Here is a 17,386-nt window from a genome sequence, read left to right on the forward strand (position 1 = left end):
GGTGAAATGATAAAACAGCATGGGCGTGTTGGGTGGGTAATAGTACACCAACTTTTTTTTTTAGGACTACACCACTGGTTGTGTGTAATAAAATGAAATAACACAGGAAAAAAGCATTGAACACATGAAGGGAGGAGTAAAAAGGCAGTGAAATCTCTCAGAGGTTCTTCAGCAACCCTCTTGTCATTGTAAATTAATATTCGCTGCTTCAGTCCAACATTGACATTACCAGTATGATGAAGATGAAACCAGAGTGAACATTTCAGCGAGACAATGATCCAAAACACAGCCAAGGAAACTCTCAAATGCTTTTAGAAAAAGAAAATCAAGCTGCAGAATGGCCCAGCCAATCACCTGACTCAAATCCAATGTGAAATACAATTTAAATATCAGATTTGATAGACGAAACCTACAGAACCATCAAGATTTTTTTTTTACAGTCGGTTGAAGCAATGGCCACCTGAGCAATTCATGTGACTTCAAACCAGTGCAGTATTTCATATACTTATTTACAAAAATCTAAGGTATTTGAATGTATTAATAACAGTTACTATTCATTGTACTACTTTTATTTTTGTTATTACATAATTTGTAATGTAAAGACAAAAATATTTTGCATTTATTATTATTATTATTATTATTATTATTATTATTATTATTATATAGGCATTGCACAACAAAATATCCATCTAATAATAAAATAAACCATCAATTAAAAACAACAACAGTACAAAGAATTATATTAAAAACATACATAAATATATACACAAAACTGCACAAAACAACCGGAATATAATATAGAAACAAAATCCAAGACTATATTCTTTCTTTCTTTATTGTGATGAATTATAATACTACAACAATTAATAATATTAACATATGTAAACACGGCAGTCTGCTTGTATTTTATAATAATGTATTTATCATGTGAAAAATAAAATTATTATTAATTATTAAACAAATATTAAACAACAGTTATATAAATAAATATTTATTTATAAATAAAATGACAAAATTATACAATAGCGTCGAAGCAAGTTGCTTTCAATACAAAACACAATGCTGCCATCTTGTGTCCACACTCCTTTTACATAATCCATTTAATTCAAAACTAGAAAAAAAGACAAAAAAAAAAAGGAATTTGATGTTTCTATTTTTCCCCTCACGCAAATGACTTGATTAATTATGCATATGTTGGAATATAATTCCCCGTTGATATTTAATATTTACATATACAAACGATACTTTGGTATTAGAGAGACTTGTTCAGACTTGCCTCCTGGCTAATTTATGCAATGGGGTAAATAAATTATTACCAAGTAGGCGTGTCTGCGAGTCCTATTCTGATGTAAACACAACGTTGACTTTTAGGAACAAAACTTTTTTTATTACTTTATTCTCATTAAGAAAAAAAGTTCTTTTTTTAAACCAAAAAGTCTATCACAGTTAAGACCTAGGCTACTGGTTGAGATTGTCCTTATTAATTATTCATAAGCAGGCGTCTGTATCAGAAAATACATAAACAGTTTACACTTTATTTGACAATATGGCGTAGAAACGTGCTTTGAAATCAGTCGCATAGGGTTAAACTTTAGAAAATTAAATTTTAGAAAGTTTAAAACAACAATAAAAGTAAAGTTTAAAACGACTGATCTCTAAATAATAATTAATTATTCATTGTTAGGCGTGTCTGCCAGAGGCCCCATATTATTCCGCATACAAAAAGTGCATGTAAACTCCACAGGTTAGCGTGACCAAGTTGTTGGGTTAACAAACACTTACCAAACTTTTAGGACGCAAACCAAACCCTAACAGTTTATCTTTTCCAGACCGAGGCTGGAGCAGAAGATGGCGGCGACAGAGTCAAGCTTAAGCCCGGCGGTGGAGTCGGTAGTGCCCGCTTGCATGTTCGCACCTGACCGGGGCTGCGCTGAAGATTCACCCGGCGCAGAGTGCAGCGACGCCCGCGACGACCAGAACGGGGAAGCCGAGGACCATTTAGACCTCACCAGCAAGGTTTCGCTCAGGCCTGACAGCTTCTCTGTGTGCATGAATCAATATTAAAAGTTTATAACAAAAAATACGTGGTTTAAAACACAATGAGAAACTTTTAATTCGGTGCAAATGCCGGTCCGTGAGTGACACGTTGGCTGTGAGTGAACGCCAGCTGGCTCTCGCGCGGTGCCTATATATGCATATGTGCAGTATAAATTAAATACTGTAATGTGGACGATTTTCGTTGTAGAGGAAGTGATTTTCGCTGTGGAGGATTTTCGCTGATGTGGAGGAAGTGCAAAGTTTGGAAACAAAAGTTTGAAAGAGGTCTAGAAGGTTTTTTGGACACATTTAATCAAAGTTTAAAACGTAGAAATATTATTACATTACCCTTAATTAGATAATTAGACCTACATTTGCAAAATGATAATTCATTTTTTACTGTTTATATATTCAATAATAAATTCACATCGCATTAAACCATTTTATTGCATATTTTTAATAGAAAGTGAAGCTAACCTGTCTGCTGTCTAAAGCAGTATATATTTTATACATCTTTTAAATAAGGTGTTTATTTTCAAGACAGACATTGAAAAAAAAATCAAAATTGCAGTTGTAGTATCATTATTTTGTAAATAAAACAAATGTAAAAAAATAAATAAAAGCTGTATTATTCATTAATGTTTTTAAATTAATTATACAAAATAGAAATATCAGTTTAATATATAGTTACAAAAAGAGACATGGTAATCTACTTGTGTAATCATTATGTTCTTCTAAAAATATGAATTATTATACGTTTTTTCTAAAATTAATGTAATAAAGATGAGGTGTTAGCATTATTTCACAATCAATTTGATGTTTTTCATGATGTTTAATGACATGAATACACTTTTTTTTTACTTGAGTAAATATTTTATTTATTCCTGTATACTTGTATATACAATGTATATACGTCTGTAAATACAATGCTCAGCATATATGAGTACACCCGCCCCCCACAAATCTCTCATCTAAATAAATATTTTCTGTAGGAGGCTTTACAATATTATATTTGTGCATATACATTAGTTTAGTCAGTACTGAAGCCAAATCTGGGGCTAATCTAACAAAATAACTTACAATAATTGTTCAAAAATTAGTAGCCCAAATGTATATGTTATAGAAAAATATTGAATACAAATTTTAAAAAGAGGAACAATAAAAAAAAAAAAAAAAAAAAAAATATATATATATATATATATAATTTTTTTATATGTTGTAATGTTGTAGTTTGTTATTTTGTTGTAGTTTGTAATTTCTTTACAATATTTTGCATGAATTTAATGTATTTCCATTTCTAAAGATGTTCTGTGACTAAAATATTATTCTAGTAAATATATCTGTTTAATAAATCTGCTTTGTTCAAATGCACCAATATATATTACCCATATTCACTGAGAAATAGATAAACGTAATCATTTTCAAAATGGGGTGTACTCATATATGCTGAGCATTGTAGGTATTAAAAAACAGAATATTTCTGCATTACATATAATGTCATATATCAAAATACTCAATATACAATAATTTTTCCTATTATTCTTCTAGAAGTTGCTTTACTAATAAACTGCTCTTATGTGTTGTTAGTTTGCGCTGGTCAGCCCCACAGGAGAGCAATATGACTGTTTACAAAAACAGCTGCGAGATCGAATTGAGGAAGGATGTGGAGAAACCATCTATGTGATTGGCATGGGAACAGGTGAGACATTGTGAAGATATTGAGACAAAACACTGCAGACGAATAGGGTAAAACGAATAACTAATAACTAGATCGTAATCATAACTAATTACAGGGTATGCGTGGGGTCTTAAAGTCTTTAAGTGTCTTAAATCTTAAAAGCTAAATTTTAGACCTTAGAAAGTCTTAAATCAATTGAAATGTTGTGTTATAGGTCTTAAATCTTTTTTTTTTTACAGGTCTTAATTTTTCTTTGTTCATGTACAGCTACCCAATCTGGCCATTAACACCCATACAATCGCCAACAATCCCAATCTCAATTAAACGTTTTATTTAAAAAGAGCATTTAATTACTTTCCTTACAATAACATTTGCTTAAAAGTTCTCCATTTGTTTACTGCTGAGGATACTGACCTGACCTATAGTTTTTATTATTAAATTATTATTATTGTACACTGAATAAATTGACGACTATGTTTTATTCTATTCTTGATAAGGGTTATAGGGTTTGTGTAGTTATATATTTGAAAATTGATAAAAAAAATATTCAAGCTAAATTGGTATTATTTTATATAATAATGTATTAAATTTTAATCATTCTTTGATATGGCAAGTGAAAATCTTTTCTAACTGAGATATTTGACAAAAAAAAATCCTTAGCATTTAGCTCTGTGTAAGTCTAAAATTGAATTTATAATGGTCTTAAAAATGTCTTAACATTTTTACTTGGTGAAACCTGCAGAAACCCTGAATTATATTCATACTTGATTTGATTATACTTAGGATTGCAAACCTTTTTATGAAGTGCAAGTTTCCTAAAATGTTTCATACATTTCTACAATTTTCATACATTTCTCACTAATTTATTTTTAAGTCAAAGGTTTTTACAGAATCTTTTTATTGTATCACTCCTTAATTCTGAAAATACTGTAAACAGCCAGAAAAAAAATGTTGTTGACAAAAATTATGTATATTATTAAGTCATATGATACGTGAACAAACCCAGCTATAAAAACCTTCAGAATACACATGAATAAATCTGTGCATAATGGTGTATGTAATGACTTATGGTTCAAGAAAAAAAACGTTAGTATTGTAATTGATATACTCAGAAGCAAGTTGATAAAGCGTGACAAAAGAAACGCTTAAAAGTGCATTTTGGATGTTTTCTTTTAATGGCGTCAAATGATTAATTGCGATTTAAAAGGTTCATATTTACACAAAAATAATTCAGCGTACCATGAACATTTTATATAATAAAAATAATATATGTCTATATTATTATATGTTGTGTGTGTATAGTCGTATATTATTTATATATAACTATACACACATTTCTTTTGTTTATTTTTGTGTTTTACGTACAGTTTGTGTATTTGTATATAATTGTATGCATAAATATACACAAAACACTTGTATATTATGTAAATCTAAACTTTGATCTTGGATGTGATTAATTGCGATTAGCCATTTGACAGCACTATTTTCTTTAAAAAAAACAAAAACAAAACAAAGCTACACAAAACTATTTTTGCATATATATTTAATGTATATGTAATTTTTATCATACACATATATTTTGTGTAAAAAAACATTTTCTCATATTTAAATGCATGCATGTGTGTATTTATTTATATATATGAAAACATAACTATACACAGTACGTATATTATGTCAAAACATTTATTTTAGATGTGAATAATCATGATTAATGTTTAGCCAGCACTATTTATCTGTTTAGTTTTTATATAGAACTATATCTACATAAAAGACACTCTTCTTGTGTTGTTGTTTCTCAAGTGACCCTGTAGCCTTCAGGGTCAAAGGTTACGTTTAGTCGTGGCTTAGTTCAACCACAATTTCTACACTTGCCCATCAATCACTTCTATTCTCGAGCCATTTAGCATTCATCTGAGAAATTGATTGTGACTTTGGCAGAAGTAAATGGCCTAGTTAGACTGCTGATGGATTCTGTTTGTCTGTGCGTCTCAGACGGTGGTGATTATGGTCTGGATGAGCGGGACATGGAAGCATCTGTCGCTACGGTTCAGTCTCTTTGTGAACAGGTTGAGGCTGACCTGATTCTGCTGAGAGAGAGGATGGAGACTGCGGGACGTGTGCGGGATTATCTCATCCGGCGCCGTGTGGGAGAGGCCGACTTCCTGGAAGTCAGGTTAGAAGAGGGCTTGATGTGAAATTATATGAAATAAATGTTGGGAAAGAACAAACATTGTGGTCAGTGTTGCGTGTAACTAGTTAAAAGTAACTAGAAAATGTAACTAAATTACTTTTGCATTGAAAAAGTAAAGTAAGGGATTACTTTTCGATTTTAGATAAGTTAATTAGAGCTGCTTAGAATGTACTTGTCTAAAAAAGGGTTTTCAAACTTTTAGGACCCCCCCCCCCCCCATCCATTTTATTTGTTTATATTTTACTGGAACGCATTAACTCTACAGGTGCCTGATAGTTAGCTGTGGAGCTAACGTCATCATAATTTACTTGAGTGCACGCCTCAATATCTCGCGCCCCCCTGGTGGGGCTCGCCCCACAGTTTGAAAACCCCTGGTCTAAAATACTGTTGACGAATGTATCGATGAATGTACAAATGTATTTTCCAGAAAATTATTCTATTTTTCCACTTAAAAAGGTCAATTTAAATACTTGAGAAACAATGAATTGAGTTGGAAATTAGTTTAACAAAATATAAGGTATACAGTCAGAATGTTTGCTATTAATTTAGGATTTTGTTATTCAGATATTTTGGATAACCAAATAAATTTTGTCCGATAATTGCAGATGCTTAAGAATACAGTGGTCACTCGCTTCAACACGCTTCACCTTTCGTGGCCTTGCAGTTTCGCAGATTTTATTTGTGCAATTTGACATCCTTTTTTTTTTTCTCCACAGTGTATTGTGTACTACAGTACAGAATGTGTTCAGCTTGCGAAATTTACATAAATATTCGATCCTAGCAGTGTGACTTAAGTGCTGTACTGTATGTTCGCAAGTTTTCAACCCAACAAACCCCATAATGTTGACGAAATGTTCTGCACCCTCAAAGGCGCCTGCGGTAGCACCCAAAGGGCAGAGAAAGATGCTAACCATCACACAAAATTTGGAATTCTGGACATGCTAAAGTAAAGTAAAAGTTACATGACTGTAGGGCGCAATAAATTAATCTTCGGTTCGTTACATTCAGTTTTACAGCCTTAAAACATCTAATAATTGAAAAAAGTAAAGCTGACTACTTCACAAATTTTGCCTATTGTGGGTTATTATTTCTCACACAATTAACGAAGGACCACTGTACAGGGTTTATGGTATTTATGTGTAATTATTTTGAATCTATTTTTTTTGTTTTGATACATATAATTGTATATTTATATATAAGAGGTCTGGTTTGACTAATATTTAAGAAATGTAAAGAATTTAGATTCTATTGTCTATGCATTGAGATTCATTTGGATTTTAAGTAGTATTGAGTGAAATAATTAAATTATTATTGAGTAACTAAGTTACTTTTTAAGGTAATGTAATTACAAAGTACAATATTAATGATGTGATAAGTAATTAATAACTTTTTTGGAGTAACTTACCCAACAATTATTACGATAATGTGTTTTTCTGTGATATACGTTGCTGTATGATGCAGGAATTTTCCCCAGATGGCTTTATTACATTAGCATATTACAGCTATTACTTATTAGATATTAAAGTTAACTTGTGGTTTAAGTTTTCTACATGTTGCTTATATGTTGCACTTGAAAGTGAAAGTTAAAACTGAGTGAGAGGTCATTTGCCTTTGTGCTTCAAAAATGTTGCACTTGGAATTTTAATGTGATATTAGTATCACAAAAATGCCTAGAGCCAAAGCTTTTTTGAGTTTACTGTGTTCTGTTCCTCCATATTATCTTCTCTTAGTCTTCCCAATAGAAAATAAAACCCAGAAAATATGGTATTTATGTGACTAAATCTCAGTCTGCATGATTTGACAATTGCACTTAGCCAAATAACCAAAGCCATTATTGATTTAACCTCCATATATCATGCAGCTCTAATTAGAATGCATTCTCCCTTCAGAGTGGCGGTTGTAGGAAATGTGGATGCCGGTAAAAGCACACTTCTGGGTGTCCTAACTCACGGTGAACTTGACAATGGTCGCGGATTTGCCCGCCAGAAGCTCTTCCGCCACAAACACGAGATGGAGAGCGGCCGGACCAGCAGCGTCGGGAATGACATCCTGGGATTCGACCAGGAAGGGCAGGTGGTCAACAAACCGGACAGTCACGGGGGAAGCCTGGACTGGACCAAAATCTGTGAGAGGTCATCGAAGGTCATTACATTTATTGACCTGGCAGGACATGAGAAGTATCTGAAGACCACAGTATTCGGGATGACAGGCCACTTGCCGGATTTCTGCATGCTAATGGTGAGAGGCAGTAGGTGTGCCTCAAGTGTATGTACTGGGTGTTTTGAAGTTTTATGAACTGTTTTTTTATTTATCGTGAAGGTGGGAAGTAATGCCGGGATCGTTGGCATGACTAAAGAGCACCTCGGTCTTGCTCTGGCCCTCAACGTTCCTGTTTTTGTAGTCGTAACTAAGATAGACATGTGTCCTGCTAACATCTTACAAGGTAATGCTAATCTTTGCCTTAGTCTCAGCTATTTTCCAGTTTAGAGTTTTGATAGTCGTATTTGGTTTGCACATTACTCATTTGTGTGTTGCAGAGACACTAAAGTTATTACAGAGGTTACTGAAGTCTCCGGGATGCCGAAAAATTCCTGTTTTGGTGCAAAACAAAGATGATGTCATCGTTACAGCCTCAAACTTCAGCTCAGAGAGGTAACTACCACATTTTCAGATAGAATGAGCAAAAATCCCATAAATTTACATTAGCAACTATATATTTCATGAATATAATCACATGTAGAGTAGCACAAAAATCCATTTATTGTTAAATAAAACTAAATTGCAGCATAAACGAGATAAACTTTTTTTTCAATAATTACTAAATAATGATTTTTGTGTATAGGATGTGTCCGATTTTCCAGATCTCGAATGTGACTGGTGAAAACATGGACCTGCTAAAGATGTTCCTAAACCTGCTGTCGCCCAGAACATCATATAAAGATGACGAGCCGCCGGAGTTTCAGATTGATGACACGTATTCAGTACCGGTAAACAAAAAAACTGTCATTATAGTCTTTTTCATTTAAAATGACATAAAAATTAAATTTTTTTTTATTTGAGAAAAAAATAAATGAATAAAAATTTGGCAATGGTCCAAAATAGACTTTTTGGTAAAATAGATGACAATAGTTCAAATAGCAATTTTTCAAAACTGGTACAAAAATGGCTGTTTCGCACATAAAATGGCAGACAATTATACAAAAATAGCAATTTGCCATCAGAGATTCAGATTGATGACACATTTAGTACCAGTAAACAAAACAATGTCAATGCCCTATTCCTCAAATGAAAATGGGGTAGAAAAATTTGCCCAAAAAATTGGGGAAAAAACAGTCTAAAAATGATCTAAAAAATACTTTTTTGTAAAATGGATAATTGTAGTAAAAAATAGAAGATTTTTCGAAAATGGTACAAAAATGGCTATTTTTCATATAAAATGGCCAACAACTGTACAAAAGTAGCTATTTGTTGCCAGAGTTTCAGAGTATCCTTCTTCAATGGGGTACAAAAATTTAAATTAAAAGGTAAAAAAGGTAAACAAAATTTTAAATAGTTTTTTATCCAGCAGAGGTCCAAAAAAAGGCATTTTCTTCAACGGATGACAATGCTACAAAAATAGCAGTTTAAAAAAAGGGACAAAATTTGATTTATTTATTTATTTTATTTTTTTTTTTAAATAGCTGAGGGTTGTAAAAAAAATTTGTTCACATAAATGGCCAATTGCACAAAAACATATTTTTTGGGGAAAAAGAGCAACTATTGTCCAGAATTTTTTTTTCTTGTTGTCATTGTTGTTTTTGGCAAATAGATGACAGTGAACACAAATGGTACAAAATTAGCTATTTAAAAAGAAGATGCTAAAAAACGTATACAAATTTGGCAAAAAAAAAAAAAGTCTACAAAACTCCGTATTTCTTATGGAGAATGAGAAACTAGTACCAAATATTCCTTTTCTCATAAAATCAATGACAAAATCGGTGTTTTAAGAAAAGTAAGTAAAGATGTACTTTTGGCCACATAATCTTGTTTTTCTCTCTTACTTTATTTCTGTTTTCGTCTGCTCCTCAGGGTGTCGGTACGGTAGTTTCAGGAACAACTTTACGTGGATTAATTCGCCTGAATGACACGTTGCTCCTCGGTCCAGACCCTCTGGGTGTCTTCCTCCCCATCGCTGTGAAATCCATCCACCGCAAGCGAATGCCAGTAAAAGAGGTCCGTGGCGGGCAGACAGCCTCCTTCTCCCTAAAGAAGATCAAGCGCTCATCCATCAGGAAGGGAATGGTGATGGTGTCACCCCGACTCAACCCACAGGCATGCTGGGAGTTTGAGGCTGAAATTCTGGTTCTGCATCATCCGACGACCATTTCACCGAGATACCAGGCTATGGGTGAGTGGAGGAGACAAATGAGAAATATTACATTGGGTTTTTTATTCGATGTGATATTAAATTGCTTGATTGATTTACATATTGCGTTAAAATTATTTAAAATAGAGGTTTAAAATAAATAATGACTTATGATATTAAATATACTGGATTAAACTTTTGAAAATAACTTTTGAAATACTTACACATCAAATTACTGATACTTAACAGTATTTAAAACATTCCATTTTAAATGTTTATTAGCAATATTTATTAAAAACATTAAACTGAACTTTTGTTATTGATATTACAAACATAATAGTATTTTTAGGCAATTTGCTAAGACCATTTAATAGAAACTGAATAAATACTTGAGTTTTTTTATGGTCTTATAAAAATTACAGTGTGATTATAAAATAAAGTGCAATTAAATAAATAAAAATATTTAAATAAATATTTGACTAATTTGTTTTCTCAATAACTCTACATTGTAATGTTAAACCATAAATAGAACCTACATTTCTAATCTATTAATTTCTATATATATCATTTATAATGAGACTATATATAATGTATAGAATGTTTGACAGAAACCAAGGGATACACACATTTTGGTGCAACATTTTGTTTTGTTTTAAATGTAAAATGTACTAACCAGTGTTAAAAGTGTAAATCCAAACTATTTTATCTACTGGTTTTGCAAATATTATAGTTTTCTGAAATGTATATGAATATACAGTTTACTAGGGGAAAACAATAAATATGTAAAATAAATAAAACTAAATAGTATATACAGTGCCTAAACAAAATCATCATACCCCTGCGAAATTTCTACTTTATTTGTCACACAGCCTGAAATCAAATCATGTTCCAAATAACTTTTCCAGCCTTTGAAATGGATCTGTAGCCTTCTCTGAACTTTGTAGCATTTCTACAACATTATCTCAAAGGTCTTTTGAAAGAAGGGTGTAATGTGAGTAAAGGTAAGATTTTCACAGGTTTCACAGGTTTGATGATTTTCTGTAGGCACTGTAATTATGTATATTTTAGTTTATAATAAGTATATAACTAATTAGTATATAAAATATACAATTTTATTTATTAATTGTGTTTTTATTGTTTATTTATGGTAAGTTACACTTTTATAAATGTAAACGTTTGTAAAAATAATTTATTCATTCTTAAAACTATAGTATTGAATTATGATGATAATAATAATTGATATAAAATATAACAAATATATGTCTAAAAAATACACAGATATGTTTATGTGATTAGCTTTAGATGCTGTTGTGTACAGTTAATGTCAGTTAAGTGTTTTTGTGTGTGTTGTAGTTCACTGTGGGAGCATCAGACAAACGGCCACAATAATCGGCATGAACAAAGAGTGTTTACGGACAGGAGACAAAGCTGCAGTTCACTTCCGCTTCATCAAGACCCCCGAATACTTGCATAGTGACCAGAGGCTCGTCTTCAGAGAGGGACGAACTAAAGCTGTGGGCTCCATCACAAAGGTCAGAGCTTTGAAACAGAAAAAGATGGAAAAATTTCACTCAAAAATAAAATGCATTTTAAACAATTAAATCATGCTTATTTTTAGTATTATTGAGATTAGATTTTTGTTATTATGACACTATCATTGTGACAGTTTTATTATTTATTTTAAATATAATTATTTATTTATTTCCACCACCACCTTTATTTATTTTATTAAATTATTTCTGCTGGGGTAATTATAGTAACACTTTATTATTACAGTATTAATGATGATGGCCAAATCGTTAAATATTTGTGTAAAAATATTTGTAGATACTGGTTTAAAAACACAAAAGAATTTGAACATAAAAGAAGATATTTTGAAGATTGTTGGAATCTGGTAGCCATAGACTTCCATAGTATTGTTTTTATTATTATTATGGAAGTCAATGGCTACTGCTTTCCAACATTCTTTAAAGTATCTTCGTTTTTTGTGTTCAACAGATGACAGAATTTTGTCTTAAACATTATTTACACTGTAAAAAATGCAAGATGTTGAACATAAGATAAGATAGTTTAAAGAATGTTGGAAACTGGTAGCCATTGACTTTCATAGTATTGTTTTTATGATTATTATGGAAGTCAATCGTTAGTTTTCCATCATTCTTTAAAATATCTTCTTTTTTTGTGTTCAACAGAAGCCATAATTTTGTCTTGAACATTATTTACACTGTAAAAATGCAAGATGTTGAACATAAGATAGTTTAAAGAATGTTGGAAACTGGTAGCCATTGACTTTCGTAGTATTGTTTTTATGATTATTATTGAAGTCAGTGGTTTCTGTTTTCCATCATTCTTTAAAATATCTTCTTTTTTTTGTGCTTAACAGATGACCGAATTTTGTCGTAAACATTATTTCCACTGGGTTCCACACAGTTCCTTCATGTTGTTCCAACACAAATTGATTAAGTTTACTTCATAGTTTTGACCAATTCAAGTGGATTGAACATAAAACAATTAGATTATCCCCAAAAAACCTTAAGAATTGTTTAGTTTCAACTCATTTTAAATGAGTAGTTTGAAAAAGCAGTAAAAATCATTTTCTGTGTAAAATTATATTGTAATAAAACGGATCATCTGAAAAATAAAATTGCTCTAATATCAATCCTACATGATAAAAGATAAAGTCTAGAAATAGGCTTCAATTTCTTCCTGCATAATGTATCATATTTCATTGAATTTGAAGAGGAAATGTGACATTTTCTTGACAGGCTTATTGAGAGCGTATTGGCTGACATTATGAATTCTGCATGATTGACGTCTTCTACAGTGAGTCATTGATGTTTCTGCTGTCATGTTTCTGATTTAACAGCTTCTTCAAAGCAAACCTCAGGCCAAGATGCAGTCCAGCAAGAAACCTCCATCACAGGTGGAGGCATCTTCATCACCTGTTGACGAAAACACACACACTGGAGGAAGCCCACAGACAGGACAACTGGTAAGAGCAACAGGCATCTGTGAATAATACAATAAAACAACAGCCAAGTCTATAAATAAAAAATAAAACAAATTAATAATTATTTCAGATAGATAGATAGATAGATAGATAGATAGATAGATAGATAGATAGATAGATAGATAGATAGATAGATAGATAGATAGATAGATAGATAGATATTAAGTATAATCTAATATGATGTTTTTTTTTTGCTTCGCGTCTCTGTTCTTTTAACGTTCCCTTTGGGCTTCATGTACTCGTCTTTTCTAAATGTTCACTGACACTTGAAATCGCTCAACCCTTTTCATCCCTAAAACATCAAACTCGTCTTTTCCTCTGTCTGTGTGTCCCAACAGGGGACAAGAAACACTTTATAAAGACGAAAACAAAGAGAAGAAAGTAAAATAGAGCATTAAATGTGAATGAAATGTAAAGGAGTTTAAGGCATTAAGGACAAACTTCTCTCATAAATGTTTAATTTGCTGTAGTGTAAATCACAGAGGTTCTGTAAAAAAGGGCATTATCTTCAAGATTTAAAGGACATTGGAGTCTTTAATGTAATAAATTAGGCTGATTTATTGTTCAGCAGTGTTTGAATGCAACAAATCAGTTGTTTAGACTAAATTAGGCTTCTGCTAATGTTCCTAATCGCTGAAGCTTTTTATCATGATATACAATATTATCACTTGAGCACTTTTAGCTTAGCTTAGCATAGATCATTGAATCGGATTAGACCATTAGCATCTTGCTCAAAAATGACCAGTTTCATCAATTTTCCTATTTAAAACTTGACTCTTCTGTAGTTATATTGTGTTCTAAGACCAATGGAAAATGAAAAGCTGCTTTTAATTTTTCTGTTGATTATTACATCGCAGAGTATATTTGTTCATATAGCCATGTCAGGGCTTCATTTTCGTCAATTGGTGAAGTTTTGTTTCTTGGTTTGGGACTTGTGGAGCTGTGCGTCAATAGATTTGCTCTTCAGTATTTGGTCTTTCAGCAGTGAAATTTGAACCACACTGAACTGAACTTCAACGCTGAAAACTGGACTGACACATTTTCAATCTACTAGAACTTCTATGTTAAACTGCTATGACACAGTCTACATTGTAAATGTGCTATAGAAATAAAGAGGAATATTGGCCTAGAAAAGAGCAATTTTTCATTTTCCAAGTCAAGTTTTAAATAGAAACATGATCAACTCTTTGGATTAGCGAGATGTTAATGGCCTAATCTGATTCAATGATCTATGCTAAGCTAAGTTAAAACTGCTCATGCCAGATAGTGGTATTAATAATCACAGGGGGCCAAATTCATAATTGTTTCTTTGTAAAATAGTATTCAACCTTTTCTTTAATAAGCATTATTTATATCCTAATTAAAACATAGCTGAGATAGCTAAGAAACAAACAACAAAACTGTTATTTACAATTATCAGTTTGTTTCCCTCTTCATGATGGTTACATACATAGACTTTTTACAAAAAATATATTAAAAACACAAATCTGTTGAGTTGTTGTACTGACTCATGACAATTGGCTTCAATAGGGTATATGCAAAAGTATGCAGAAGGACTTTTAATTTTTTCAGTAACCTGGGTTAAGCGCTTTCGGGGTACTGTATGCAGTTACAAATTCAGCACGTTTAAGGTCTGTTTTCTTTTAAAGATTAACAATCTCCACTGACTGAGTGATATACGATATAAAGTGGGTCTCAGAATGTACAAGAAGCACTGCATTAAATTACATTTTTCCTTGCCATGTCTTTATAAAATGAGCATTTATTTTACACCAGTATATTCAATAGCTTCTGCGCTAGCCTGCTAATCCTGACGGGCGAGTGTCTGTAAACGGCTTTTCATCTCGTTTTATGCTTGAACAACTAAATGAATGGCAAAGACTATTTAACTGATTGTATTTTAATTACATTACAACATCGATGCTGTAAAAGGAACCATATAAAATTGAAAAAAAGTCACATTAAGCTTTCACCGGAAGTTTATTAGTATAAGAAGAAACACTAGCTGTGCATATACCCTATACAGTTAAAGTACAGTAAACAAATGATATTAATAAATATTATACGTATTTCCTAAACAATATACAATAGTACTTTAAGCAGATATATGTATTGCGATTTTGTCCCAAAAAAAAAATATTCTAGATATTGAAACAATATAATTGAAATAATTTCCTATTATTTCCTATTTTTAAATTATTATTTCCTATTATTAATTCTATATAATTTATTTATTTATTTATTTTTTGCTAAGGTTAATATTTTTAGCCTCTTAAGAAATTATTTTTTTCCTGCCTAATTGATCTGACCTGCCTAGTTAACCTAATTCAGGGGTGCCCAAACTTTTTCTTATAAAAGGGCCAAAACACAAACTTAATTGAGGCCTGTGGGCTGAAGTAGAATATACCAAACGGTATTACATTCAATTTGCCATGTGTAATTTGCTAATTTGTTTGTCATTATTTAAAAATTACTAGAAAAATTTGCTTTACAACATATTAATTAATGATGCAGTATCATTTTTAATGTTTTATAATGAAATTCTTATAGTAAAAACAAACTATCCCATTTATAACACAATGGAAATCAATACTGAATACACTAGTCGAGCAGCTCCTGCCTTTGCCTTGATTTGCTTGCTGATGTCTTGTGCATCCTCTATCTGTCAAGTGGCAGTATTTACAGTTTAAAAGTCTGATTCGTTTACAACATTTATTTAAGTTGGCCCCGCTCTGGGGACCTCTGACCTAATTAACCTAGTTCAATTGCACTTTAGGCTGAATACTAGTTTCTTAATAACTTGAAAAAAATATGTACTGTAATCCTGCCAAAGACAAAAGAAATGTGTTATGCTTAGTTAAGTTATTATGTTAAAAAATGTCTTGGAAAAAATATCTTCATAAAACTTTAATAACTGCCCATGACAGGATCTAAATAATTAGTTTTTATCATTTCTTTCAGCCGAAGTCTGGTGGAAGTGGTCGACGGCGTGGCGGTCATCGACACAAAGGCAAATCAGCACTGAGCAGCACTGCAAGCACCACACCAGCCACTGGAGTGACCGCAAACTGAGTTTCACTCTCTGCCATCACCACTGGCCATCAGACTTAACATTTTAAAGTGAACACCAGAGGGCAGTAAAGCCTTTTTTTCCCCACCTCAGTCGTTCCCCGCTCTCACTAAACCGGACTGAGCTTTTCTCGCTTAATTAGAAACGTTCATCTCTGCTGACACAATCCTGCCGAAATCCTGACTGACAAGCAGCTGTTGTGTTACCGGTCCACCCCTTATCAAACCCTTTCACTTAATATTCTGTCAGCCGATGGATTCTTAACATCCTGTAATAAACACCCTGAAATCCCGGATTTCTGTAGCCGGAATGTTTCCCCGAGGACCCAATTAAGGAGCCCACGACTGAATCCCTGTTTGTGTTCAGCGATTTTTGCTATTTTTCATGTCATTTTCCTCCTTCAATTGAATTTGGCAAATGCTAACGCAGATGAAAGGGAGAAATCTGTTCTGCTTGTCAATCTCTCATGCCCCCTCATCCTCTTCTGATTTTAATGAGCGTTGTAGCTGCCGAGACGCGCGCAAAATCACGGCGGATAAAACCGGTCCCTCGCGGGGCGTCACAAATTAGGTGGCTTTCTGCTCTCCCGTGTTGCCTTTTCATTTCGTGACCCAGCATCACTTTCAAAAAGGTCTCACCTTTTCATTTTTTGGCACAGAATGAGGCGCGAACTCAGATGACATGTGGCATTTAATTCGGGTTTCTGTTTTCAGTTTCTCATTAAACCTTATTTTACCTGTCTATTCTTATTTATTTTAGGCTATTTTAAAACAAATTGACCTGTACGGGCCACTTTTTTTGACTCAAAGCGAGAAGAGACCTTGAATAAATTCCAATAAAATTGGGAAAAAACACTGCTAATTCTCCCTCAAACTGCAATCGATCTTCATTTACACTGTCATGTTGTGCAAAACCATTTTCAGCTGAAGAGCTGTTCTTTTCCATGCAATTACAATGAGTGTTTTCATATTAAAAACACCAATATCAGTCACTTTAGTTTACTTTTATGAAGGTTTTGTTCCAAAAAGTACCAAAAAGGTCCAAAATACCTCAGT

The 17,386-nt window shown here is 32.4% G+C and overlaps 1 protein-coding gene across 1 annotated transcript; it reads left to right on the forward strand.

Moving 5' to 3' along the window:
• The first annotated feature begins 1,707 nt into the window (after positions 1-1,707).
• gtpbp1l (GTP binding protein 1, like) lies at positions 1,708-17,072 on the forward strand. Its single transcript, XM_056447819.1, has 12 exons — positions 1,708-1,744; positions 1,830-2,016; positions 3,625-3,736; positions 5,708-5,888; positions 7,796-8,144; positions 8,226-8,349; positions 8,444-8,558; positions 8,749-8,893; positions 9,975-10,293; positions 11,605-11,783; positions 13,118-13,243; positions 16,223-17,072. Exons 2-12 carry the CDS (start codon positions 1,849-1,851, stop codon positions 16,331-16,333), a joined length of 1,929 nt encoding a protein of 642 aa, XP_056303794.1. The 5' UTR covers positions 1,708-1,744; positions 1,830-1,848; the 3' UTR covers positions 16,334-17,072.
• Positions 17,073-17,386: the final 314 nt, after the last annotated feature.

Source organism: Danio aesculapii, chromosome 22, assembly GCF_903798145.1.
Source record: "Danio aesculapii chromosome 22, fDanAes4.1, whole genome shotgun sequence".
NCBI classification, from domain to species: domain Eukaryota; kingdom Metazoa; phylum Chordata; class Actinopteri; order Cypriniformes; family Danionidae; genus Danio; species Danio aesculapii.